At 43.2% G+C, this 27,324-nt stretch overlaps 1 protein-coding gene across 1 annotated transcript in view; it reads left to right on the top strand.

Annotated features, from left to right (window-relative positions):
- The window catches only part of PTPRT (protein tyrosine phosphatase receptor type T), a 443,055-nt gene that overhangs the window by 358,419 nt on the left and 57,312 nt on the right, over positions 1 to 27,324 (top strand). The window contains exons 13-16 of the mRNA XM_041419248.1: positions 1,771 to 1,807; positions 6,271 to 6,327; positions 16,057 to 16,192; positions 21,264 to 21,293. Coding sequence (XP_041275182.1) covers positions 1,771 to 1,807; positions 6,271 to 6,327; positions 16,057 to 16,192; positions 21,264 to 21,293 — 260 coding nt within the window. The remainder of the gene's footprint in view (positions 1 to 1,770; positions 1,808 to 6,270; positions 6,328 to 16,056; positions 16,193 to 21,263; positions 21,294 to 27,324) is intronic.

Raw genomic sequence — 27,324 nt, forward strand, 5'->3', positions numbered from 1 at the left:
ACAAAATGTGAGCAAGTCTCCACCTACTTGTAGACTGCAAAAATCCTGTCTCTTAAATTTTTATTTTGCTCCTCATTGCTGATTTTCCAGCTCACCTTGTTGTAGATCAGAAACCACATCAGGACCTGTCTGTCTTCTGGTTCCCAGCACTATGTGCAGAGACAGCTCTGAAAGCAAATCTGAGTTTTTCCTGCTCCATGCATCCCAAGCAGCAACAAAGAGTTTGGATTTCCAGAATACTCATTACCTATGAGGTAGAGGGGAGTGGGGAGCTCTGTGTGCAGCTGTGGTGACTTTGCAGTGCCAGTGTTGGTGCAGGTTGTGCAGGGGAGCTGATTTTGGGGGGACAAAGGGGTGTAACCAGAAATGTCTCTGGTTTGCTGGGATGAACAGGGCTTCAGTCCCACTCTGGACTGGGAAATAGATGTGGTTTGTCCTCGAGGAGCCAGGAATTTCTTAAGAGAGTTTGAAGCAAGGTCAAAGGGAAGGTTTGTCCTTCTGGGTATCTCATTGTTCTCAGGCTGCACACAGTGTGGCTTAAATCCAGATTGTGTGGCATCACAGAAGGGGATCAGAGGGAGTTGCTCCTGTGATTCCCAGCATTTCCCAGCATGGATCCTGCAATCATCCCCTTCCTATGTGCAACAAAAGTGTGAGGAGAAAGGCACAGTGTGTGCCTGCTCCAGCCAAGGAGGATTTGTCACAGATGGAACAATTTTCTCCAAGAGCAAATTCAGATTTGCACAAGGTTTGTCCAGTTGTTTGAGGATGGAAGGAGGTGCTCAGCAGTGCTTTGCTGGGCTGTTGTTTCCAGAGCACAGACAGCATCCATATTAATGGAGCATTGTCAGCTCAGTAATTTATGCTGGAATCATTTCACCTGACACATGTAGAGGCATAAAGTGCTCTGCAAGCCTTGCAGCAGCTCAGTGCCTGACAGAGGCAGCTCTTTACCCAGGCAGCACATTCCCATTTGGATGGCAATCACAGGCTGGACAGCAGCAGCCCCTGCCAGGAAGGGCTGTGCAGTGAGGAGCTGGGGACGCCACAGAGGTGGTGTTTGCAGCAGAGGTGGCCTGAGAAAGCTGCAGAGTCTGAGCTGTTTGTGAAGCCAAACACAACGTTCACATCCAAATCCTGTTTCTGCAGCTCTGGAGGCTCCAGGGTGGATTGAACACAAAGCTTTGGGTTTTGTCCCAGCTCTGCAATGAGGAGCTGCAGTGGTGAGGGTTGTTAGAACAGCTCATTTGGCAGAGGCAGCAGCACAGAATGCTGGTCTGCTCCACATCCATCAGAGAGCTGAAATATTCAAATGACTTCTTCGGTGTCTGTTTGCCATGTGTTTAAATAAATACCCAATTTGCAAAATTTGTAGTAATGGTGCATGAAAATGAGATGTACAGTGGCATGTACTTTTGACCCAAGGCTTGTCAGTCTATTACTGAGCAGGTCATTTAACTGGGAAATTCTATTAGCTAATCAGGCACTTATGTGGGACCCATCACTCACACATGGAACGTGGAGAAATTTGCTGTCACTCCCAACTTTTGCACACTTAAGAGAACCAACTGCAGCCAAGTCCAGTAGTGTGGACTTATGTGTGTGTTTTGTCCAACAAAAACTGTTGGTGGTATTTTCAAAGATGAAGTGCAAGAAAAGTTATATGTATTTTCAGTAGCTTTTTAAAGGAATGTGTGTTTACTGTAGATGGGCAAATTACACACTGTGATGTTTTCCTATATATTTTTCTTGTGTTTTTTTATTTTTCAGGAAACAAAAATCAACTGTGTCCGGCTGGCAACAAAAGGTATGTGGGTCTCTCTTTCCTGCAAAACACAATACCAGAAATGTAAAAACTGCAGTGGTGGCACAACTTGATTACAGTTCCTAGCCAAAGAACCAGCCTTTTTATTTTCTCTTTTTCTTTTTTTTTTTTTTTTTTTTTAAGGAAGATTGCCAAGGCAGTACAACAATTTCCAGGACCACTCCACTATATTTGTGACTCTGTTATTTTTTTAATGCAGGGTATAATTCTCTGCCATTCCTCTTCCCCTCATTCTGTTGACAGCTTTTCTGTCCTGAGGACTGTTCTTGCTGTTGGCAGAACATCACTGAAAAAGTGACATTACCTTCCCATTCAATTTGTTCTCTCCACAACTGTACAAAGTAGATAAGAGGAGATCTCGTGTAAGCCTAACCTTGTACACAGCGGGGCACAATTCTTACATCATGCCATTTTCATGGTATAATTGAACAAACATTCCTGATTTTCACTGTGGTGAGCTCAGAACAGACCGGGCTGACAGGTCACACAGAGCAAACCCAAGGCAAACAGCCCCAGGTTGGTTCACAAGGTGCAGCTCCTGAGGGACCAACAGTGACAATGTCTGAGCTCCTTCTAAGAGTTTACAGCTGCTTTTAACAACTCTTCTAAAGATTTCAAAATCACCCCAGGGGCTACTTTTCCAGAAAAGATGTCAGACACCAATTTATTTGTAACACAGAGTAGCTGTAAAAAGATTTCCCCACCACATGTTGTAGTCTGCCAAGGAGCTGTAGGGAAGTGCTGGGGTGCTGCCATGGGCTGTGCTACAGATGACTCTCCATTCCCAGACTTAGCTTTGCCAGCTTGTGCTCTTGCTGCTTTTCTGAAATGTGAAATACCTGCATGGCTGCCTGTGGAGGCTTTGAGAGTTCCCCAAAATTGGCAGGAGCCCAGAAATCCTTTGAGGCACCATCCCATTTTTTCCATTCTTTTCCATCTGTTTTGATTTGTGGCAGAAATTAATGACCTCAAGGTCCTTTCTCCGGAACTCTTCTGCATCTGCACTTGCAGAGGAGTTGTGAGGGCTCAAAGAAACTCCATTAGCCACTGGAGAGCATTTTTCATCTCCCTGTGGAGACATTCCCAGGCTGTCCCAGCCAGCCAGACTGGTGTGGCAGTGACTGTGCAGCTCTTTTTCCTGCTCAGACTCAGTAATGCAGACTGGTGGGGCTGTAAGCAGTTGTGTCACCACTGAAAGTTGAGGAGGAGGAGCCATTTCTCCCATTTCTCCTTCTCATCTGTGGCTGTGGTGTCTCCATACCCTCTTGTTCCTTTCCTGTTTAAAAGCTCCTTGTAAAATAATAGTTTAATTCATTCTCTGGGTTACAAACATTCTGTGTGTCTCAGTCTCTGTGTCTCCTTCCTCTCAGTTCTCTCAGTTGGTAGTGATGTGGCCATTTCAAGTACCTGATTTTGGCTTTCTGGTGGTGGAGAGAACAAGAGCAGGACTGGGTGAAATGAATCCTCACAAGCTTTTCCAATAGCATAGTCTCCTCATGAGATCTGAGATACTGAATTAATTAATTTTTGGAAACCAGTAGTTCCTTCTATTTCAGTTGTTCATTTTTCTGGACTGGGGGAAGAATGTTGTCATGCTAGCAGGAAAGATATTTGCTCTGTGAGTATTCAAAAGAAAATAACTTACACAGCTTGAAAAATCCCATTCTGACATGACCTTTTGTTTGCACTCTCTGATTTGGGTACCTCAGCAAAGTGTCCTGTAAGTGTTTGACCTTCAGTTGACTTCTGCAAACTGAGATAATTTCCATTAAACCTGTTGGGTCACCAGGAAGAGTCACTGAGCCACCCAGTCAGTGAGCCCCCTCCTTCTGTTGGTTCTGAATGTCATCTCTTTTTAGAAAAGAATCTCTTGCTAGGATTAATTTAATAAGAGATAAAAAAGAGGTGGGTAGAGCCTGAAGATGTCTAGAACCACTGCTTTTTGGTGATCTTATTCTTTAGTTTTTTTTTTTCTTTATTGACTTGAATGGAAAAGGACAAGAAATGATGGTAGTACTAGTGTTTATTCTCGCTGTCTCAATTCATATCACTTTTGATTTATATCACTTTTGGTTCATATCACTTTTGATTTATAGGTAGATATCTTATTCTTCTGTATGCAGTGCAGAAATCTCTGTGAAAATTCTTTTCCTCTTGCCCTGGCTCTGAATTGCAATACTGTAATTCCCAGTGCCTGGCCTGCAGTACGGAGCTGGAATTCCTGGAATTGTGGCAGGTTTAGGTCTCCAAAGGAGCAGGGCTGGGTGCAGTTCACAGGCAAGGGAGCACCACGAGCTGGGCTGTTGGTAACATCACAGCAGCTGCCACAGCTACAGCTGAACAAAGTGGTTCTGTGAGCTTTCCCACAGTTTCAGGTTTCCATGTGTCCTGAGGCTGCATTCCCACCATACATAAATTCCATATGGATAACGGGACCGGCCCCTGGAGAGGGATGTTGTACCTGCTCTGCAGTGGGGAATGCACAGAGACACTCACAAAACTGTAATTACACCATGTCCTGATCAAAGGCTGATAGCTGGAATGTTCTAGATAACCTCCTGTGTCTGTGCTGTCTTCTGTCTGCTCATTATATTGATTATCCTTAATGGCATTGCTCTGTATTCCCCTTCATTTCCATTGGTGTTTTTCTGAGGATGGAATGAGCAAACCCGAAGTCTGCCTTGAACAGAATCATCAGAGCTGCCAGTGAGGATGCAACTGTGGTGACTTTGATAAGAATCAGGGGAAAAAAGAAACCCTGTTTTGGTGTCAGGCTCAGTCTCAGCATTAAAAGCTCTGCTTAAGTTGGTACCAGAGGGGGGGAAAAAATTTGATTTGATGCAAGAACATAAATAAATACTACTGGTGCCAGACTAAATGTTCATTTCAGAATAGAGGCCTAATTTTCCCATTCCTAGACATTTGTCAGTGCAGCAGCTCCATTAGCAGCAGTGAAACGAGTTCTGATTTACACCAGTGACAGGAAGATTAGGATCGAGGCGTGTTTAAGCAAGGCAAGAATTCTCTTGAAGTACTGGATTAACAAGGGCACTAAACGTGAGTGTGGGAGTAATTAGGCAGTGAAATGTGTTAGGCATGTGTTACTGGGGGATTGTAACACATCCTGGGTGTTGCTGCAAGGCACCTGCTCAGAAGCTGAGTCTCTTTAATTACTCGAGAGACGCACGGGGCTGCTCCACCGCCTCTGCTCCAGCTGGCTGCCAGGGAGTTTGCTCTCTGTGTCCCACTGCCCCAACACCAAGAAAAGCAAAGCAGAGCCACTTTAAAAATGGTTTAGTCCACTAAAAAAAAAAAAAAAAAAAAAAAAAAGAGCTTTGGAGCTTTCCCAGTTTTCTTCCCTCCTCTTCAGCCAGAAATAGGCTGCTCAGATGAGCCCTTTTCAGTTCAGCCCAGCTCTGTGCCGGAGCTGCTTCCCAGCTCTCTGGTGGTGCTCCCTCTTCATGGTTCTCTGTGTGCTGCTCCTGCTTAGATGAACTTGATTCTCGTGATGGCAAGAAAAGGTTCTCAAATCCTTTTGTATTGGGTTGTTAAATGTTGGGAGGAGGGGGTGGCATCAGCAGTTCAGAGCAGCAGGTCCTCCAAAGCAGAGCCAGTGGGTTCCCAGCTGGGCCAGCTGATTTCCCTCCATCCAGTGCCTCCACGAGAGGCTGGGTGCTGCCTGTGGGAAGGGCCAGAGGCAGGGACTCACCATCAGCCCTTGCTGGGGTGACCTTGAATGATCCATCAGAAAGCTCCCTGTGTTCCTCCACTCTGTGTAGCCATCTCACACTTTGCCAGCATGTTAAACATTATGAACCTTTTGTATCTACGTATGTTATTTATTTTCAGATTCGTTGGTCTCAGATCTCTTGCCACTTCCCTCCTCACATGGGCTATTCTTTGTTTTTTTGTTTTAATTACTGGACTAATGTTATCTTTCACAGCATTAGACACTTGGATACATCTCATTAACATAAAACAGTCTTTAAAAATGTTTATAATTAAACCCCAATTTACCAGCTCTCTGCCATACAATTTTCATTCAGATGGGTTATTTATAGGTTTTGCCATTTGGTTTCCTTGACAGCATTTGTTTTAATATGTCCCATTCTTTCTGAATTAACTGACTTGTTCTCCCTGTCTTAAAGCAACATATTTATATCGACACTTTATTAGAGAAAATTGCAACCTTTTACCAAGAGAGAGCGATTACCTCTTGTATTCCTAAAGTGCATTAAATTAATTTCACAGTGTAATTGAAACCAAGGCAGAGGGCTCATTAATGGTTCCTTATCTCCCGATACTCATTTCTTCTTTCCTTAAAATGTGAGTTCTTGCAAATGAAAGAATGGAACTATAATAACCATTATGAGGTACATTTTTATTTTTTTTCCTTTTTTTTTGTCTCGTGCATGCTGCCTGGGAACCATTTTGCTTGTTCTTAGCAGTGATAGGTAGACAACAGGTGACCACGCGAAACCCGCCCAGCCTCTTGAGCACAGGTGATTATCAGTTCAGAAAAAGGAAACATGGTCAGACTTCCAGAGGTCTGAGGAGCTTTGTGACTTCTTGTTTAATACTTGCTTTGCATGAGAAAATACTTTTACAATTGCTCCAACTAGAGTATGAAGGAGGGCAGTGCTTTCATGGCACTCCTTCAGTGCCAAGGTGGAGATCTGTCTGTGCTGAGGGTCAGCTGAGGGCTCAACACCTCTTAAATCTTCACAGCAGCACCTGAGTGTGATGGCAGAGCCCCATGGATCCCCTGAGTGTGCATGGAGCTGAGCTTGCATTTCCAGTTAAAGGAGCTGTGCCATTTTCTGGGGCTGATTATTGTGTATATTCATAGACAGCTGAGTCCTGCTGTTGGAGAAATGGCACCAAGAAAAGGAAAATTTGATTCTGTAAGCTCTCTGTAGAGGAACAGAGGAACTATAGAAACTGTAGTTTCTATAGAAACTTCTGCTGGAGCCAGAGATGCTGCAGAATTGAGCCTCAGCAGCACCAAGTCACAGTGGGGAGGTTCAGAACCTCTCAAGGGGTTTGCAGTTTCCATCAGAAGGAACTTGGAGGTCTGTGTGCCATAAAGTTGCCCCAGCATTTGCAACACTGGGACCAGGATCATCATTAACTCCAGAAAATTTAAATATGGAGGGGAGATCCCATCAGCTTGTGGAATTAAGTTCTTCTACTTCAGCTTGATGTGCACAGAATGAGTGGCTGGGATGTGGCAGTATTACATGAGATTAATGGGAAAGGAGGGTTGCTTTTTCCGTTTTTAGATTACATTACTCTAGGAACACTCCCCTCCCAGTGCTGTATGGTTGTTCCTGCCTAGTTATGACTTCCTCACCCAACAATTATTTCAGCTGCACATCAGCTGTGATGATACAGGGGCAGGAAGGTGCTGGAATTACTGGGAAGTTCAAATGGTCCTGATTTTTGGTAGTGCATCAGCATGGGAAGAAGGAAACTTCCTGGGAGAATGTTGAAATCTCAATAAAGAACCTGGGTCTGAAATGTGACCAGGGAAATCTTGGGCTGGTGGGGGAGGGGGGGTGGTGACTGCAAAATAATCAGTGGAAAATGAGGGAGGAAAAAGTTCCTGTTGTTCCCACACAATTTTGCTGCACGTGAAAACTGTTGATTTAATAACTCCTGCTTCCTCAAACCCATTTGAAGAGGCTTCTTTTGTTTCCTGGAATACATTCTGGTTTTGTAGACAGATAATGTATTTTTTAAACAGATCTAATCCCACTTCAAATCTGTTTGTTGCTGCATTTTGTCTTCTAATACACTGGAATATTATTCCTTTGACAGGTTTATTCTGTTTGGTGCTGTTTATTTCAGAGGAGTTTATCACACTTTTTAAGTTGAATGCGTGAAAATGGTTGGTTGGGTTTTTTTTCCCCCTGAACAAATTTCTGCCTTCTAAAAGTTATTTTTTAGCACAAGTTTCGTGCACCACAATCCCTTTAGGGGCTTCCTTATCCCAGGGCACAGCTTTGAATTAGTGCAGAACCTGGTGCAGAATGGGATGAGGTCAGGAGTGAACTGAATTTGGTATCTCCAGCCTTGTGTCCAGAGGTCATTATCTACTCCAGAGCTCTGCTGCATTGCCAAACTCTAATCCTGGGCTCCCCAATTAAAATTGGCAGCTGGAAGTAATAGGAGAAGAAGCACAGTGTTTAAGATAAAATTTGAGATAGTTTAGCAACAGGAGACTGTGAAAACATCACCTTTGTAATTCAAAGCATCCACTGCCAGGACACAAGTAGCTTCAGGAGAGAAAGGTCTTTGGAGAAACGAAAATAAAATATATTATAGCTGTGTGATGTCGCCCTGATTTTGTAAGACTTTGTTAAGCCTTCTGATGTTTGTATTCTTTCAACAAACTTTCTCACACACAGTTCTGTAAATAACCTATGTTTTGCATTCTTTCATGGAGGTGGAGAGAATTGATGGACCCTTGGTCTGTCCAGTGGCATTGGAGAGGTGGCACTGTCACCCTCCAATCCACTGTCACCTTTGGAAAACTATAAATGTTAGAGTCAGAAAATAAAGTTCCTCTTCTTCTTCCTTTTTGCTCCCCTCGAGAGCAGCAGTGTCTGTGTCATCATTTCGTGCCGTATCACAACAGTGTGAGCCAAGGCCTCCAGGAACCAAAGCAGACAAGGATTTACCTGGAGCAGTGTGGATGTTCTTGTCCCTTTTGAAGTCCCACCTGGTGGGACAGGATGCTCTTGGCCGTGTGCTGTGGCTGGCCCTGAGCCAGTGTACATTCACCTTTGTTTGCAGATAAACTGGTAGCCAGATAAAGGAGTGGAAACTGAAACAAGTCGGTAGTTGGACATGAAAGCCACAAGTGAAGGTCAAATTAATAAAAGGTTTCCTTTGGTTTTGTTTTACTTAGTTTGAATGCATCAGGCAGCATTGGGTGATTCCTCGCTTAGGAAATGTAGCAGCTTGTTTTTCATCTCTTCTGCTTGAAAATTTGCAGGAAGAGCTCTTTTGGAATGTCCCTTGGAGCCTCTTCTGCACAGGGGCTGAGGAGGGGGCAGGCAGGAGGGGACTCTCATGTTTTAGAAGGCAGTGGGGTTTCATGTTCCTGACCCTCACACCAACTCATTTGGGTGATCAGGATTTTGTCTCCATTTCCTGAATCCTGCAGATCCTTTCTAAGGTGGGTCAGCCACTGGGAAGGTACTGCAGATCACATAAAACAATTTTCATAAATAGATCATTATTGTCAGTGAGAAGAATGACAGATTTGTCTTTACAAACAAGCTGTGGGTCTGCTGGTAGATAAAACTAGCACTGAGAGACAAAAGAAACAATGGGAAGGATTCTACTGATTGATGAATGGAAAAAGATATTTGCCTTTACAAACAAACTGTAGGTTTGCTGATAATGAAATTGGATATTGAAAGATGAAAGAAACAATAGGAAAAACCCCTAAATTTCATAAGAATTAAAAATTAAAAAGGAGAGTTATCCATTAGAGAGAAATCTTCATTATCAGGTGTTCTGGGAAGTCTGAACCTCTCAAGTACCTCAGCCAATGGGGAAAGAGAGAGACCCCAGGGGAATGCCCCATGGCCTCTCTCTTTATTCCAGTAAAGTAAAAGGACTTCTCTGTCTCCTTTTTGGACATAAACCTCTGATGGTTGTGGATTAATTTTCCTGACATCAGCATCCTTTAACAACACTTCCAAAGGCATGACAGACCCAGGACTGTTACAAACACATGATGTCTGATTCCTTAAATAGGTTTTTTGGTAAGCCAGTATTCAGAAACAGGGTTGATATTAACAAGCTTTTGAGCTTCTTCCAGGAGCTGGACATTAAAAACTATATGGTTGCATTAGGATATCCGATCAAATTACAGGGTAGGTGTGAGGCTGTTTTGTATTGTTGTTGTAGAGGAAAAGGGAAATCTTCATTCCAGTCTTGCCTGAAAGTGCTGCTTCAACTTGGCAGAGCACAGGAAGTGTCCTGGTGTTCATGCAGCACACGTAGAGTGTGTGTACACAGACTCCTGGTGCTGCCCAGCTGAGTCCCCTTAGCTGGAAGAGAGATTCCTGCTCTCCATGCTGCTCACTGGGCTCGGGGTGCAGCCTCTCAGGGCGGGTGTTTGTAGGTCACCCTGGCACCTGGGGCACCTTCATCCACTTGGGCTCATAACTGACTTTATTTCAGTGTTCACTTTGGGCCCACCCCTGGGCTTTGCTCACTGGTTTTGCAGCTTCTGCAGCTGCTGTGGGTGTGGATTTTTCATGGAAATCATGATGAGAGCAGGGTAACTACTTAGAGGGGGCTGACTGGGGAAAAAGTCAGTAATTGTGGTGGATCTCTTATATATCCATAACATTGTCAGGCACTGAGAAGTTTTTGCCTCTTATCAGTCAAAATGTTGACCTCCCTGTGTCTAAGACTTCACAAAAATTAAGTTACATCTGTAAATTTGAACTTGTCATATTAGTAATTGTACTTGTTTTCCATTTCTATAATTTTGAGCTAGTTTTTAAATACAGTTCTGCAAAAATGAAGAGTTAAAACAGAAACAAGCTCTCACCCTCTGAACCATCACATCACTTGTTGGCATCACAGCAGCTTTCTGTAGCTGAGCTCCTCTTTCAGGGAAATGTTTTAACCTTTCTTATTCTTGGGGACCATATATCTGCTTCTAGCACAAATTAAGGGCTCCTGTTCTGAAGAGAGAGGAGGAAAAAAGAATAGCCTTTGTGCTGGATTTGCCTGGAATCTCCAGAATCAATTATTCACTTGCAGCTATTTTTTAATTCTCATTCAGCTTAGCAATGCTGATCTTGATGTCTCACTGTGTGTTTACCCTCATCCTCCTCCAGATTCCACCTGTAAGCCTGAAAATCCCTCATACAAATTCTGGTCTGTCTTTCTCTCCAGGACTGCTTTGTTTTGCTGCTCTCTCTGCTCAGAATATGGTTGAAAGCTTTTGGCTCTCATCATTCTGTCAATCCTTTTGAGCTTTGTTAAAGAAATGAGTGTGTCTCATTATAGTCTTAAGCCTGTGCTGTTTGCAGTCTTCAATAACTGGAGGTGGAAAATTGATGTGGTGACGTTGTGTGTGGTGATCCTCTTTGTGATATCTGTTTTTTAATGAATTGCAACAAAGAAATAGCCAAAGAGGAATCTGCCTTTCAGATGTGATGAGCTGTTCCACTCTGTTGGCTCATGGTACATGGAGGCACCAGGAACATGCACAGATTGGTTTTAGTGCTAATAAACTGCTGGAGGGTGTGGTGAGCTGACACCATGGGCTGGTGATGGTGTTTCCACATCAGGATGTAAAAAGCTGCCTTTCTACCTTTATCTCAGTGTTATCACTCCTGGAGGTACCTGTCTGCCCTTGTGTTTGCACTCCAGACTGTGTTTTACAGATATAGATATTATCAGGAACTGAAAACATGAAGGAAAACGTTCCTGCATGCAGAGCTGCTTTAATAATTTGTAGGCCACTCACATAGAAAGCACCATAAAAAAATAAATAAAGGAAATCGTGTTTACAAGTGATTTGAGAATAGCTGTCTTTTGAATACAAGCCTCTGGGTCTATTAGGAGATTTTACATTCAGCCCACTGCCTGGCCATTATGTGCTGCAAAGAAATTACTCTGATTGTGCAGATCATTTCAACACATAATGACTGGGAGCCCAATATTTTTCATTAATTTTTCTGGATTAAATAATGCTCTTAAGTAATTTTTCTGATTGTTTTTTGTTCCAAGAGCGGATTTCTTTCTGAAGAAGCTGTGTTCTTAGGTACTACAATTTTGAAACCAAACCTCATCATTGCCAGACTTGTCCCCTTGCTGGGTCTTTCCCGTCTCCTGGAGGTGGCTGAACCTCCCATTTCTTGTGTTGCTTCTCTCCTTCACACTTGCACTGCCCTTTCCTGGACTCTAAATATTTGACCCAGATGTCCTTAGAATAGTTTTATTTTATTTTTTTTCTTCTCCTGTTAACCCTTGGGATACTTCTCTCTCCAGAGTCTTGGCTACTGGTGATTGTGATGCCCCTTCCACTGCAGGACTTTGTGTCTCACCAGCTGGAATTCTCACATAAATACCTGACGTTTCCTCCTGCTTATGGCTCTCTTGAATTCTTTTTCCTGGCAGTGTCATTTTTTTTTAAATGCAATATTGTAATTGCTGCCTGAAATAAAGAATGTTTCAAATTGCAGCTTGCGAAATAGGTTTTATGGAACAAACTTGTATTATCAGCCCTGCTTAGTTACATGCACTCAGTAATCATTCTTTCCTGGATGTTTTTCAGAGTGCCACCTCCACAGAGGAGGTTGCTTTATATTTTGTGGCTTATTTTCAAATAATATACCTGTGCAGAAATCTGGGAGAGAGATTGCCATGGTATCTTTCCCTTAGATGCCACAGCTGGTTTTCCCCCAGAGGGCACTGCCCAGGCTCCCCAGGGAATGGGCACAGCCCCGAGGCTGCCAGAGCTCCAGGAGAGTTTGAGCACCACTCCCAGGGATGCCCAGGGTGGGGTTGTTGGGGGGTCTGTGCAGGGCCAGGAGCTGGGCTTGAGGATCCTGATGTGCCTCACCCAGCTCAGCATATTCTGTCATTCTATGAATCAACAGCAGCATGGCCAGATTAGACCTTAATTAAAACCTTAATTAAACCATCAGTGTGTGATGATCCAGAAACCTGACTTCTCATGGGCTGATGAGCTGGACAGCTCTGGGAAATTGGCCATTTGCGCCTGCCCTGCTCTCTTTGCATCTCTGCAGCATCACCAGGACTGTATTTCCCATGAATGTGCTCCCTGTACTGTCCTCTGGCTCACTGCAAGATGCTGGATCTGGGAATTTTGGAAGGGATCAAAGAGAAACAAAGTCAATTGGGTTGCTAGGAAAGAAGAAAAATGTTGAAATAGCTCTGACTGACCAGTTGAGTGCTGGGTGAGTGTCAGTGCCTGTGAAAGGCAGAGTCAGGCCACTGCTCTGGCTCCTGGGATGGTGCATTTTGTGCACCACAGAAATGATATCTGTGAGAGCAGTAGCCTGGTGGAGTAGATCAGGCACAGACAGGGAGTCAGGGGACCTACAGTCTTCATTCCTCTGGCACTGCCTGCTGTCATTTGCCTTTCTTATTAAGAAAGCAAGCTTAGGGCAGAAAATTGTCCTAGTTTGTGTTAGTGCAGAGTAATGGGGTCCTGACCTCCGTGGGGGCTTTGGGTGCCACTGAAATACACACACTAATAACAGTGGTGACCTGCTCTGTGTCTTACTATTCCAGCATCCAGCTCCTGTTACAAGGAACAATTCATTCCAGGAAATGTGATGGAAGTAACCACTAGAAAATACAGTCATATTTTGTTTTCATTCCTTTTTAATGCCAGCAATATATAAACATGGTTTTTCAGAAAGAAAAGGGTGGCCCCTCAAGTACAGCAGTGCAGAGATTTGCAAGTGTGTTTAAAGATATTTGTAGGAAATGGCCATCTGAGCAGTTTTTATGGGCTGCTGTGCTCAGAGGATTTCAGATCCTGCATCTGTATAACGGAGAGAAGCAAAAGTGAATTCCAAAACAGCGTTTCTGTCAGGAGCAGCAGAAGTCATGTCCAGAGAAACGGCTCACAGAGCTCCTCCTGCCAGGGCAGGAATGTTCTTACCTACAGCTGGTGCTGGGGCAGGTGGGAAACGAGAGCAGCCAGAGGAGATTTAGGTATCTGAATGGAAAATATGCCAGAACAGCAGGAGAACAATGGCCTTTTGCAGTAATGTTTCACTGCAAGGCTTTGAGAATCCCAGAGCCAGGAATTTGCTGACACTGTCATATTCTCCATTCCTAGGCACTATTAGCTGAGACAACTTAAAATTGGTTGGGCTGGTAGCCTAAAGGAATTGCTGGCCTTTGCCAAGAGAGATGAAGTTGCCCAGAAGATTGGAGAGAATCAGTCACCACAGAGTGGAGGTGTCAGGATGGATAATGAGCCTTTTTTCTCCTCCTGGAACTGCAGGAGCCTGCAGTGGGGTGGGAAATATCAGATAAAAACACTCTGACCACACATTTCCTGGAGTAACGAGCAGCAGCCTGGCAAAATCAAACCAATCTGGTGGGTCAGAAGATGGAGTTGACAGCACATTCTTATTTCTTCTAACACAGCTCACACTTCATGAGGGTATTCAGATGGTACAAAAATGAGGGGCATCTGACTGTGCTGTTTATAGGAGAAAACCATTCTCCAACACCTATTATTTAGGGTCATAAGAGTAACTGCAGCTCAGCTGAAGGATAATTTGGAGTACTTCTGACTTTCACTTCAATGAATAGAGTTTTAGCCATTTTCAGGGAGAAATTGTACCTTTCTCATTGCCTTTGTTGTGTGACAGTGTGGGGATTGCCTGTCTGATGGTGTATAGCTCACCTCTTGCACACATTTACTGTAGGATTGTGGGAGAGCTTGTCAAATAAAGATGGAAATATGCAAGTGATCCGTTATTTTATTCTCATGCTCAGGAGCCCCATTAATGCATTTCAGACCTGTGAGCACAGAAGTTATCAGTGAACTCTTAACTGAATGGGCAAATTGGTGAATGCAGCAGAATAGTAGAGTAGTCAGGGGCAAAAGCTGAAAATGATACGTGTGATTCCAAGAGCCAGCCCTTTTTGCTTGGTAAATTTAGTGTTTTGCTCTGAGTAAACTAGATTAACAGCTTAGCTGTAGGAGAAGTGAAATCATGCTTTTATCACTGCATCATCTCTTAAAACACGTGCAGTTTAACGTGTGGCAAAAGGCAAAACAACACCCCAGTGACAATAACACTGCTCTCTCACCAACACATGGACTTGACTGAATATTATCTCCTCAAACAAGTGACTTTGAACAGAAGTGATTCAGATTTCCTGAAGATCAGCAGCACAGAGCTGTTAAAAGAGCAAAACGTTAGAGATGGCAGCCCTCTGTGTTCACCTTTGATTCCCTTTCCCTATGTTTAAGCTGCAGAGGAAGACCTGGCTGACTGCAGCAGCAAAGGTGAAGCCCAAGATAAGAGTGGATCTCATGTAACACGAATTCATTTAACTTTGTGAACTGCAGTGGTGATATTTTTAGAAGTGGTTAAGTGTAACAGGAATATAATGAAGATAGGCTTATTTAGTCTTTAGAGTCGCCATGAGTCAAATCTTGTGGGGCTTTCTAAATCAAGCTCAGTGGCTTAAGCTATATCTGGAAATATTCTGTGCAGCAAGCAGTGAAGTCAGCGGAGCTGAGGTCTGTAATGAGGACTAATGAGGTCTCAGCAATAGGGTAGAGGGCAGCTGTCTCCAAGGTGCTCAGTTAGAGCAGAAATGCTGCACAAATAAGATTCTAAATAAGTTTTATTTTAGGTGTGTAGATTTCACTTGTTAAAAAAACCAAACAAACAAACCAAAACCCCCTAAAATTTCAAATAGAAATTACGCTCTCTGCTGTGGGCTGAAGAAGTCATGCCTGGTGTGTGATGATAAAGGGTGCTGAGGCACTGGAATTGGTTGTCCAGAGAAGCTGTGGCTGCCCCACCCCTGGAAGTGTCCAAGGCCAGGCTGGATGGAGCTCCAAGGTTCAGCCTGGTCTAGTGGAAGGCGTCCCTGCCCATGGCAGAGGGCTGGAATGAGATGGGCTTTAAGGTCCCTTCCAGCATGATTCTGTGTGGAGAGTGCTGCTCTATATGCTGGATTAATGCTTGATACATGTTTATCTGTAATGGGATGTTTAAAAAAGCCAGGCCTCCAATACACTGAGAAAGACAAATGTGAGCTGATTTTGGAGGAAAAAAGTTTCTGCCAGAAGTATTATTATAATTACATGTTAGTGTGTTCACTATTTCCATGAGTAAGGATTTCAAGTCCATTTAAACTATTTGAGATTAAAATTAGAACTGTTGTTCTCCTGTTTCTGGGTGCATGCTGAGTGCTTCAGAAGAGTAAATGCCCCATTACAGTAAAACTTAGTAAAATTTTAGAGTCATTTGCACTACACTGGGATTTTACACCCTATTACTGCTCTGAATTATCTGTCATTAGCCCTCATTAAAGGCAGATTTGGTTAGATGGACAATTGTCTATTGCAATTTGATTGCAAATATGTTGTTAGGCTTTCAAATGAATATTTAAAGTGGATCATTGCACAGTTTGCCTAGAAATTCTTTTTTTTTTTTTATCTTGTCCTTCCTCTCCCTCCATCTTTTAAGGAGCTTCCACCCAGAATTCCAATGCAGTGGAACCTGAGAAGCAAGTTGACAGCACGGTGAAAATGGCTGGAGTTATAGCTGGTCTCCTGATGTTTGTTATTATCCTCTTGGGAGCAATGCTTACCATCAAAAGAAGGTAAGTTTCTGCTTTGCTTCCATCTTGGACGTCTTGTTGTAATTTCCAAAGGAAGAATAAATAAAGATAGAGCATTCTTTCTGTGTGACAGAGAGCAGCAGTTAATGCCTGTGTAATAACACAGACACTAGGGGTGGTAGGCCCAGAAGAAATACCAGTTCTGGGAGATCCAGCAATAAAAGAATGGTTGTTACTGCAAGGAGATAATGGTAATTAATTGATAATTAATGTCAAGGGATAAGTCACAAAGTAGCATGGGATACAGGGGATAAAAGGAGAACCTCTCCTACCAGGAAAGGCTGAGAGACTTGGGATTGTTCAGTATGGGAAAGAGAAGGTTTTGAGTGACCCAATCGTGGTCAAATGACTCCAAACCATTTAGAAAGATGGAGAGAGACAGCTCACAAGGGGCTGGAGTGACAGGACAGGGAATGGCTTCAAGCTGACAGAGAGGAGAGTTAGACTGGATGTTAGGAAGAAATTCTTCCCTGTGAGAGAGGTGAGGCCTGGCACAGGGTGCCCAGAGAAGCTGTGGCTGCTTCATCCCAACCTTTTTTCCAACACTTGAGTTTTCTGATGCTTTGGCTGTCATGACTGCTACAACCTAAGTTATTATCTCCCAGACAACACAGACAAACCCCCAAGCAAAATTACTCTAATGCAGAATGAGTCCCAGAGGTGGGACACTGAGGATCCATTTGCTCTGTGTGAAAGTTGCCAAGCTCCTGCTGAGCTGAGCTGGCCCCTGACACACCTTCAGCTGGACTTGCCAGGTCCCTGGAGCAGCAGTGTCTGGTGAATTTGGGTGTGATGTCCCACGCACAGAACTTTGCTTCAGCTGGTTTTGCCATAGGCTCTGTAAACCTGGGCAATTTTCTTCAAAGTTAACATTGGAAAGGAGGTGAGTGGGAGTATTAGAAATCTAAATTCTCCCCTTTTTTCCCTAGAGCTGGAAAATTACACTTTCCTCTGTGTTGTTTCCACAGCCCCTCCCGGGGCAGACAAGCAGAATCCCTGCAGTCTGTGTCTGTTTGCTGCAATTTGCAAGGATACCTGCTGGAAGACACACTGAAATAAGGAATAAACTGGCTCATTGACTTTAAAATCTTTTCCCATTTAGAAGCTCTGAGTGCAGGAGGAGGTTTGGGAGGCTGTAGCCCATCCAGCACCTCCAGAGCTGCTGATCACATCCCTTCTGGGCTCCCTTGGATGGGCACCACCAGCCACGTCCAGCTGGGGCTCGGAGCTGCATATGGACAAGTGTTCCCTGAGGATGAACCTGAGCCTGTCAGGCTCGTTGCATTTGTAAACTAGTGTGGGTTGGGACCAGCTTTCATAAAAGGAGAAGCTGATTTGGACCACAAATTGATTGGAACTTCTGGAGGAGCAGAGCTGAAAGCTTGAGCTCTTCTGAGAGAGCAGTTTAAAAACAGAGTTATCTTTTTGTTTTGCAAACAGGAGCATTTGGAGCTTAAGTTCTTGCATTGCATTTTGCACTAGCCTCATTTAAAAAACAGTTCCCTTCCCAGTGCACCAGGGCCTTGGTGTACAAATAGCGTAGCCTTGCAAGGCAACAATTCAGAAAAATAATTTAATGAGCTGAACTTGAAATGTCTTCAAATGGAGATGGAAAATATCCCAATGACATTTGTCCATTGTCCAGGGCATCACAGTTCATTAGGAACAGGCACAGGAATTCCTGGATGAAGCATTTTATTAACAGAGAGCAGAGGAAGCAGAGAGGGATTAGAAGAGAAGGAAGACACAGGTTTGAGATAAACCTGGGTGTCATCGGGAACCTCTTTTTGTTCCTGTGGATCTCACCAGATTGGCAGCACGCTGCTTGGAACCTTCCAGACACAGAGCATGAGCAAGCAGTGCTCAGCTGCTCACAGTTTCAGCAGAACAAATTGCAAAATTCCAGGAACTCAAAACTTTCAGGGGGTTGATAAAATTTTAGAAGGTTCAGTCAGATGTGTGAAGCTAAATTGAGCCAACAAGTGTATTTATACAGTGGAAAATTTTTAATGTTATATTCATTGTCTGAAAGTTTTCGTTGCAACTTGTGGTTGTCTAAAATTTGCTAAAGTTTCCTTATCTATATATCTATGTCAAAATTATGTGTACATATAAATTTCTGTTTTAAACATGACTGTTTGCAGTATTTTAAATCAAAACCATTAACAGTTTATTTTCTTGATTTTGGGAACCCACTAACTCCAGGAGTTAAGCCATAGTATCATCGTTACATGTATATGAAATATAAAAATTGCTGCAACATAACAGAGAGAAACTTCACACAAGGAGATGTCCTGTTCATACAGGCTTCAAACTGAGAGAGATTAAATTTAAATTGGATATCAGGAAGAAATTCTTCACTCTGAATGTGGACAGCCCTGGCACAGGGTGCCCAGAGAAGCTGTGGCTGTCCCTGGATCCCTGGCAGTGCCCAAGGCCAAGTTGGACAGGACTTGGAGCAGCCTGGGACAGTGGAAGGTGTCCATGCCCATAACAGGGGTTTGGAATAATCTTTAAGGTCCATTCCAACCCAAACCACTCTGTGGTTCTGTGATAATTTAACCTGGTAATTTAGAGGTGGTTATCCAAGCTCATATGAGTGTATGTGCTCACAAAAGGCAGAACAACATTCTTTCATTAACAGATACATATCCGGAAATATCTCATTTTTATTGTATGAAAATATTTCTAATTCTCTAAGGATATTTTTGGGGTTTTTTTCCCTTAATATTATTTAAATACATTTATGTAACAGAGTATACAAAATCTTTTTGTAAAAACAAAACAAAACAAAACAAGAAAAACAAGATTTTTTTTTAATGGAGTAAATACCCTTTGACTTTGCCCCTTCCCAAAGTATTTGATTTTGGTCTGTTCTGATCTTATCTGGGCAGTTTTAATTCTGGTGTAATCGTGACTTGTATTTCCCTGGAGTGAAGAATGTGACACCTCTCAGGCTGGTGTGTTTGACCAGACAAAGCCTCCACTGACCCCTTTAAATATAAGACTGAATAAATAGGATCAGACAGCCTGTCATGGATGCACTGTAAATAAGTTCTTAAAACTGCTGTCAGTAGCAAAAAAAAGGAGATTTGGGGCTCTGTAGGGTCTAGGATTATTTCCTCTTATGAAAATTCAGCTCCTTATTCTAGATTAAGATTTAGGTGGTTACCTTAAACTAATTAAATAAAACCCCAAAGCCTCTTGGGCAGAACATACCCAAGCTGTAGGACAGAATTAGGAAAAGGGACATTTGCACCTTGAGTGACCTGTGTCCCCCATCCCTGTTTCTGGTGGGAGACAGGCAGGGTTTGGGCTGTGTTGTACATTCTAGGACCAGGTCATGTTTTCACTGAACCATAACTCTGACCAGTTCTCACAGTTAAGCACTGAAATATCCTTTAGTAAGTCCTTATTTCAGGCTGCATATTTTGGAAGAATTTGAGCCAAAATGTCCAATTTCAAAACACAATCCTCCTTTTGTTTGTCTTCCTTTATTTTCTGTCCTTGTGGAGCAAACCTTTCTGAGCTTTCCTCTGCAGCCTGGAAGGATGTGCAGCTTTTTAATGAGGGCTGAGTCTGGTGTGATCCCAGATGTCTGTAGCCCACACAGGAGAGCAGCAGAAAGAACAGGAGGATGTTCAAGGGAACACTTCCAGTCAATAGAGCCATGTGAGCCCTGGTCCTGGCCTCTCCCAGGGCTTGGTTTAATGGAATCATTTTGGGGATTTCAGGGGTTCAGCTGCATGTGTTCTCATTTTCTACATCTTGGTCACGTTTCCCTTTGTTTAGAGGCTCAGTGGAATTTGGATTTTCACAGGGTAGCTCAGTGGCAATCACTGCACCTTAACTGGTGCATTGCTAGGTCCTGTAAAATTGCTGCCTCCAGAAGATAATAGCATTTAGTTAAAATACATCCAGGTGTATCATGGAATCAGTGCCCTTCAAATAACGTGGCATCATCAGGAACCTGGCCAAAATAGCAAGTTTATAGCAAAGGCCATCATCAGGAAAACCATGCCACTTCAGTTTAATCCTCGTGAGCTGCTCTTTACCCCACGTGTACACAGCACAGAGGGTGACTGTGCACACAGTGACTGAGCTGAACCTGGTTTCCATGTGTGCTTATGGAAGTTGTGTTCAGAGCAACCACAAAAGTGAGCACTTGAAAGCTGCATTTGTATTTCTAAGTGATTCCCAGTCATCCTAGTATCTTCAAGGATGGGATTTTAAAGCTGTGCAATAGGTTGAAGTTTGTGTTTCATCTTCTCTGTCTTGACCACTGCTGCTGCTTCTGTGGCTTCTTGTGGCCGGTGGTGAATCTCTAATACCCTGGGCTAGGTCTGTCGTGAACCAGTCTTTTCAGAGAAGCCCCTTGCCAGCTATGAAAGGGTAAATATAACTTCTTAAGCTACAACTGATTGCCAAGGCTCAGTTCGTGGTGCTGCTCAAAATGTTGTGAAATGAATTGTTGAGAAACTGTGGTAGAAAATGCTTAATCACAGTGATGCAGAAAGCTAATGCATGCCCCCAGTGCTCAGCTATAAATATGGAGTGATGCTTGAATTGTTAATGAACTATTTGCATTTTAGAGTTTGATGAAGCTTGATTTATCATTAGACAATTTGCTCATTGTCTAAATATTCCAAAATTGTGGCGTTCTTACATTGCCACTTCCCTATTTATTGTTATTTGTATTAATAGCTCTGACATCTTTCTTTCCATTTCAAAAATATCAAAACACTTGAGAGGCAAAATTAAGTCTCATTGCCCATGGTACTGACATGATAAAGTGAGGCAATTAAAGGTGAGGAGATTTATTCTTGGTGGCAGAAGTGGAAACACAACCTGTCTCCAGTTCAGTTTCTATTTATTCCTCACCAACATACAGCTCCTGAAACATGTCTAGGCAAACAGGATCTCAGTACAGAAAAGAGCACAAATAGTTTGTATATTGAAAAGGAAACCTGGAGTTCATCTAAATCTAATTATGTGTTTTTCTCTTTTTCTCCTTTTGGATATTTTGTTCATCTGACTGGCCGTCAATATTTAGAAGAAATGCATATTCCTACTCCTATTACTTGTAAGTATTTGACTGGGGATGAGGTTTTTTGAGCATGTTCACCCTGTGGTAATTTTGGGCTTTATTTTTTTTCTTTTTGTTTCTCTTTTTCTTTTTATTTTTTTAATTTTTTTTTACCACTCCATTTATCCTTGTCTTTCCAGCAGAATGTATTTTATTTTCCCAGTTGCATGCTGTTTTCTCCATTTTCCCACTGCACCTGTAGCTATGCCTGCAAAAATATGAATGTCCACAGATATGTCACTTATGGTTTATAACTCTTCAAACTGGATATTCATCTTTAGATTGGATATCAGGAAAAATTTCTTCACCAAAAGGGCTGTCCAGCACCAGAACATGTGGCCCAGGGAAGAGATGGATCACCCTGAGGCATTTATTTAAAAGTTGTGTAGATGTGGCACTTGGGGACAGGGTTTGGGGATGGACACAGAAGTGCTGGAGGAACAGTTGGACTTGATGATCTTGAAAATATTTTCCAACATAAATGATTCTATGATTCTGTAAATGCTAATGGACAAATACAGAGTGTCCCAAGTGCACCTTTTTAATTGTCCACTGCCTGTAGCCACACTTCAGGGAAATTCACACCTGAAAGTTATTGTTGGGAATTTCTCAGCCATGGATGTAAGCTTTTTAAAAACCTTAAGGTTTCTGACCCCTGGGAGTTGACATTATCCCAGCAAACATCTCTGTTCCTGGAGCTGCCAGGTTCTGAGTGTTGGTTTAGATCACTGGATGATGAAGTGATTCAGATATTCAGATCTAAATCACCTGTCCAGTCCTAATGACAATGCTGCATAATTAAGGCAGTTGTTAAGGCACATGAAAATGCTTCACACATCAGTACTTCCAGAGCCATCTGTTGCCTAAAGATTGAGGGGCTGGGAAGCAATCAGGGCCAAGCTGTTTCTGCCGTGATAATGGTTGTCTGAGGACCTGGGGGAGGAGAAGGCTGGATCAACGATGTGAGGAAAAAGTCCTGGAGAAGTGAGTAGAGGCCTCTGCTGCCATCAGAGGGCTGGGAGGATGGAGAAGGCAGCTGTTGCTGTGGGCAGGAACAGCTCTGCCCTCTCCAGCTCTCAGAAGCAGCAGGAGGTCTGTCACTGACACCAACCCTTTCTCCAGAACCTGCCAGGCTTGTCAGGGCTCTGAAACCCACCACATCAGCCCTGACAGCCCCTCCTGGTCTGCTGCTCCAGGAACTGCCTCCTTTGCCCCTTCCTGCAGTTCCTCCTTGTCTCATCTTGGTGGTTTTTCTGGAAGGAGTTCAGCAGGTCAGCAGAATGAGAGGGTTCATGTGCTGCCATGTTAAGGGGAGCTGATTTCTTTCCATATCAGTTGTTTTATGTCCAAACAACAGGGCAAAGGAGGATCCCCATGTACCACTGCTTGGAGAGATTTTGTTTCTCCATGACCTGTCAGGAAGCTTTTGAGAGAGGAACCTTTCCCACTTTCCAAACATGTGAGGACGCTTAGGACACCATCACGAGTCTTGACTTTGCCCAGTGATGTAATTGTAAATGCAGAGTAACTCCATTTCCTCTAGACCTCCCACTGGTTCACCAAGAATGGAATTGGACCTCAAGTAGTCAGATTAAAGAGGAGATTAACTGAGTATAAAGTAGGGGCTGGTTCTAACCCAAAGGTGCTACAAGCTAGTTGAATTTATTGATAGAACCTTTCCTCTTCTGCACATTTCTCATGTTTTACTGTTTGGTTTCCTTACAACCAATAGCACCACTGCCTGAGAAATTCACTGCCAAGTTTCCCATTATAATTTTGTCTTTTTCCGGCAGTATGTGGTCAGCATGTTCCCTGCTTCATTTTATTTTGAGATCTGTGTGTTTAAAAAGATGAATCAACTTCCGAGACCTCTGTGACCCATTATACAGCTGCACAACATTGCTTTAAGCAGTCAGCTGAGGATTGTTCTGCCAGAGCAAGCACAGGGGTCTGTAAGGGGTCTGTTTGCTGTGGGTCAATTTGCTAGACCCTTTTTCCTCAGGGAGCAGTGCAGTGACTCAGGAAAAGTGAAGAGAAAACCCTCTGGAGGGTCAGCAAGCCTGGCGTTGCAATGAGCTTCAGCAGAGGCAGAAGGAAGGGCTTTAATAAGGTTTAATGAGGCAGATGTCCACCGTGCAGCACATCACACCAGGGAAAAGCCAGAGGTGCCATCAGGCAAGCTGAGTGTTCATAGGAGCCACTGGAGGTTGGAGCTCAGCTTGCAGAAATCACGGAGATTTTCCCCCCAGTACCACACCCAAAATGTCCTGCAAAGAGCTCACTCTTAGCTCTGTGCTGGTGCTGCCCCAGGGACCAGCAAGCTGGAGGCATCACATCTGCAGTCACCTCACCATAAACAGTGCCAGCACCAGGCTCTGCCTGCCTTGGTTCACATGGACATCTGCTCTGTCCCCTGCACTGCGAAAACCAAGCTCTGGTTCGGATTTTTTCCCCTTGAACAACAATCAAGGTAAAAAGGATGTTCTAGTAGTGAGGGAAGAAAGCAGGAGAGCCCATGAAGGAGTAGACAGTGAAGTTCTACTGAATTTCATGTTTCAAGTTTCACATGAAATAGAATTGCAGATGAAAATCTGAAATTGCTAAGGCCTGTGAAAATTCTTAGCCAAACTTGATTCATATTTCTCTGGACTCTTATGAGCAGAGAGGTTGGATTTAAGTTTATTTGAAATGTTGTGGAAATAACAGCAGCAGTATAGTTATATACAGATTTTTTTAAAAATAGAATTGGTTTCTATGCTATGACCTTGCATGAATTATTTAGTCCTGAAGCAAAATTCAGTTGAATGAGCTACCAGTATTGAAAAGCAGATTCCCAAATAGATCTGCTGGCAGATCTTTAAATGTGACCATATGGACTGTATCTCTTCATGTTTGGTTTCAGTTTCTGGACTTCAAAGCTGTGTTTCTTAGAGCAATTCTTGTCTGCTTTCAGATAATTCCTCCCAACCCTTTGCCATCTTCTGTACAGGCATTTCTTCTTATTAGGGACCAAAATCTCCTATCCTAACTCTTCCAAACAGTTCTGTAATGTTAATTCTATAATGATAATTCTATTAAATTCCAAACAGTTCTGAATGATAATTCTATTAAAGTCACAGAGACATTTTTGAGGAGTATCTGGTCTTTACAGAGACAGGCTACAACATTTTGGTAGTCTCTGGACTGGAGTTCTGCCCTCAGCCAGTCTTGTGTTCTGCTGCAATTCAGGACTGGAAAATCTGATTCTGTGGGATGGTTGAGTACCTGCAGCTCTGACTGGTGAAACCAGTACAAAATATTCACTTACACGAGCAGTTAATTTGGGCATGCATAGTTATTAGGTAAATAGTTGTGGGAGTCTTGTACAGCAACACTTGATTGAAAACTTCCTACAATATACAGAAAGATGAAAGAGAAGGCCATGAAGATCTTTAACATGCTTTAAGTGGAAATACAACCCAGGAGGCCTCGATTCTTAACTTGTAAGTCATCGTGCAGGATCAGCATCATTTTGTTCCTTCAGGTTACCCATCAGCAAAGGCTGATTGCTTATGGGTTGAGATCCTGTGAGGAGAAAGAGATGGAATTAGGAATTCTTGTCCTGGTGCACTCCTTGCATCCCTGTGCCCAGGGTGATGCCTGAACCTTTTCAGAGGAGTTACTCTGTATTTACACCCACACAAATGGTGTCTAAGGTTGGGATAGAATTGCTGCTGTCTCTCTGCACTTAAGTTTAATGGGCAGTGTAAGATAGCCCAGCCAGCTCTGGAAGATGTTGGTTTTACTCCCAGCTAAAGCTGTAAAACAGACAGCAATTCATCCAGTTTACAGAAGGGTTTGCATCTAGTGACAGACACCTCTTTTGCAACAGTATTTTCAACTGCAGCAATCCATATCATGATTTTATTATTTGCTCACCAGGAAAATAAATGGAAATGTTTTCTGTGTGTGGGTTGTTTGTTTTGGTTTGTTTCTTTCTCCTGGGCTGGGTAATGGCTGCAGAATGAAATTTAATCAAGAGCAATATGAGACCAGGGAAGAATTTCTGGAAATACAGAGATTCATGTATGTGTTACAAGCACTCAGTTTAATGTTATTTATTAGAAAAGGGCACTCAATGGCCAAGATGTTTTTCTTTTTCTCTGAACAGCGTAGAGCTCCAGGGACATGATTGCAATATAGGAAGCCCCTTCAACTCCCACTGAAATCTCACACCAGTTTTAATTGTTGGATGGTTTCAGCTGGGAGTTTCTTTACATGGGAGAGATTGCAAAGGTTATTAAGCTAAATTTATACTTAGATTTTTTGAGATAACAAAGTTTGTGCTGAATTTATTGCCACCATCTGTGGGACATTTGAAAAGAAAAACATCCCTTTATTTTATTTAGAAGCTTACCTCTGTATAACCACATTCACACATAAATATCTCCATGTATTTCCATGGATTGTGGGATCTGCCTGCACAGGTCAGCCTTCTAAATCAGAATTTTAAGAAGAAACGTTCTCATTAGGTGCTTTTCTCATCAGATGATGGAAAAACAGGATCATTAATCAGTGGCTATGCTTGTCTAATGAAAGCAAATTAAAAGATAATATATCAAAATGCACAAAGTAGATGAGATGATATTTAGAACGTGTCTGTATGGTGATTGCAAGCCTAAGCCTTGCAGAGGGCAGGGTTTGTGGGTGTCTGTACCAGCAGGGACTAATACTGCATGGCTCCCACGTGCACCTGGCTTGTCTAAAGTCTGGTTGTAAGTAAAACTAAAAAATAAATACTAAAAAAAAATCACCCACAAGCAGTGATTAATTTGATCAAGTGAAGCTTAGATCATACTCTCAAGAGCCTGTGCTTGTATACCTACAGTACAAAACATTCAGGGCATCTTTTGACTCATCTCCGCTTTCTCCTGTGAAGTTTGCTCTGTGACACTGGCCTTTGCTCTTCACTACACCTTTACTACACCTTTACTGCAGCAGCCTCCCTGTGCTCCTGCCACAGCCTGGCTTCAGCAGAGCAGGTTAAAGCAGGTTCAGGAGGGGCAGGGTTCAGGAGGAAGCACACATTTAATCTGCAGCATGGAGCGGGTCCCCCGGTGTGTGACAGAGCACTGCTCTGAGCTCCCGCTCCTGTGGCTCTGCTCACACCCCTCTGGTGAGCAGCATTTCCCAGCCTGTCTGCCCCCCTGGCTTCAGAGATGGGCAGCTCCTCCTGCATGGAGCTCTCCCCCCGTTTAGAATGAACAGCCTTCCCCAGAGCTTCCCACTTCCCAGCCCCTGCAGGCAGCTAGAACAGCTCCTCTCTGGTGTCTCTTCATGTCTGAAGACTACCAGCCCTATTTGATTCTCTAGATTAAAGGTCCACATTTCCTTTGGCCTTTGCTTGTAGATCGTGTTCCCACCTTTACCTTTCGTGTCCTCCTTTGTGTGAGCCCCTGTGGCACATGTCTGATTTGAAGAGCAGTGTTGTAGCAGAGCTCTCTCCAATCCTCAGTCAGAGCAACAGGATCACCCAGATTACAGTGCCATGCCCTTAGTTTCAAACCAGCCTGAAACCATTCTTCCAAATTGGATTTGTCATCTACCACAGGTTTAGGGCATGGAGATCCTTTCCAATACCTCTGCTGTTTGACCAGTGCTCCCTGGGATTTGCATGGCTCATCGCTGCCTGCCTTGAATTGGAGCAGATTCCATCACAAATTACAGGTGTACTCCTAGGAGTTTGCAAGGCACAATTCTCCAAACGGAATTTTTTTTTCCGACTTTCTCAAATTGCTTATTGAAAATGAGGACAATATGCAATTTGTGTCTGTGGGAGGAAATTTCATGTTTAACTTACATGATCTATACCTAATGCCTAAATTACCTGAGCATGCAAATCTACATCACAGTGTACAAAATCCATCCTTGGAAACATCTAAAATTAAATCTGTCAACGTACATGCACGAGAGTTCTCCAGGAGTGGCAGTTACAGATTTAATGTTCATGCATGTGGAATTGACAGAAGAAGTTAGAGAAGAGTTTGAA

Source organism: Onychostruthus taczanowskii, unplaced genomic scaffold (genome assembly GCF_017590055.1).
Source record: "Onychostruthus taczanowskii isolate IOZ18803 unplaced genomic scaffold, ASM1759005v1 scaffold60, whole genome shotgun sequence".
In the NCBI taxonomy this organism is placed as follows: Eukaryota; Metazoa; Chordata; class Aves; order Passeriformes; family Passeridae; genus Onychostruthus; species Onychostruthus taczanowskii.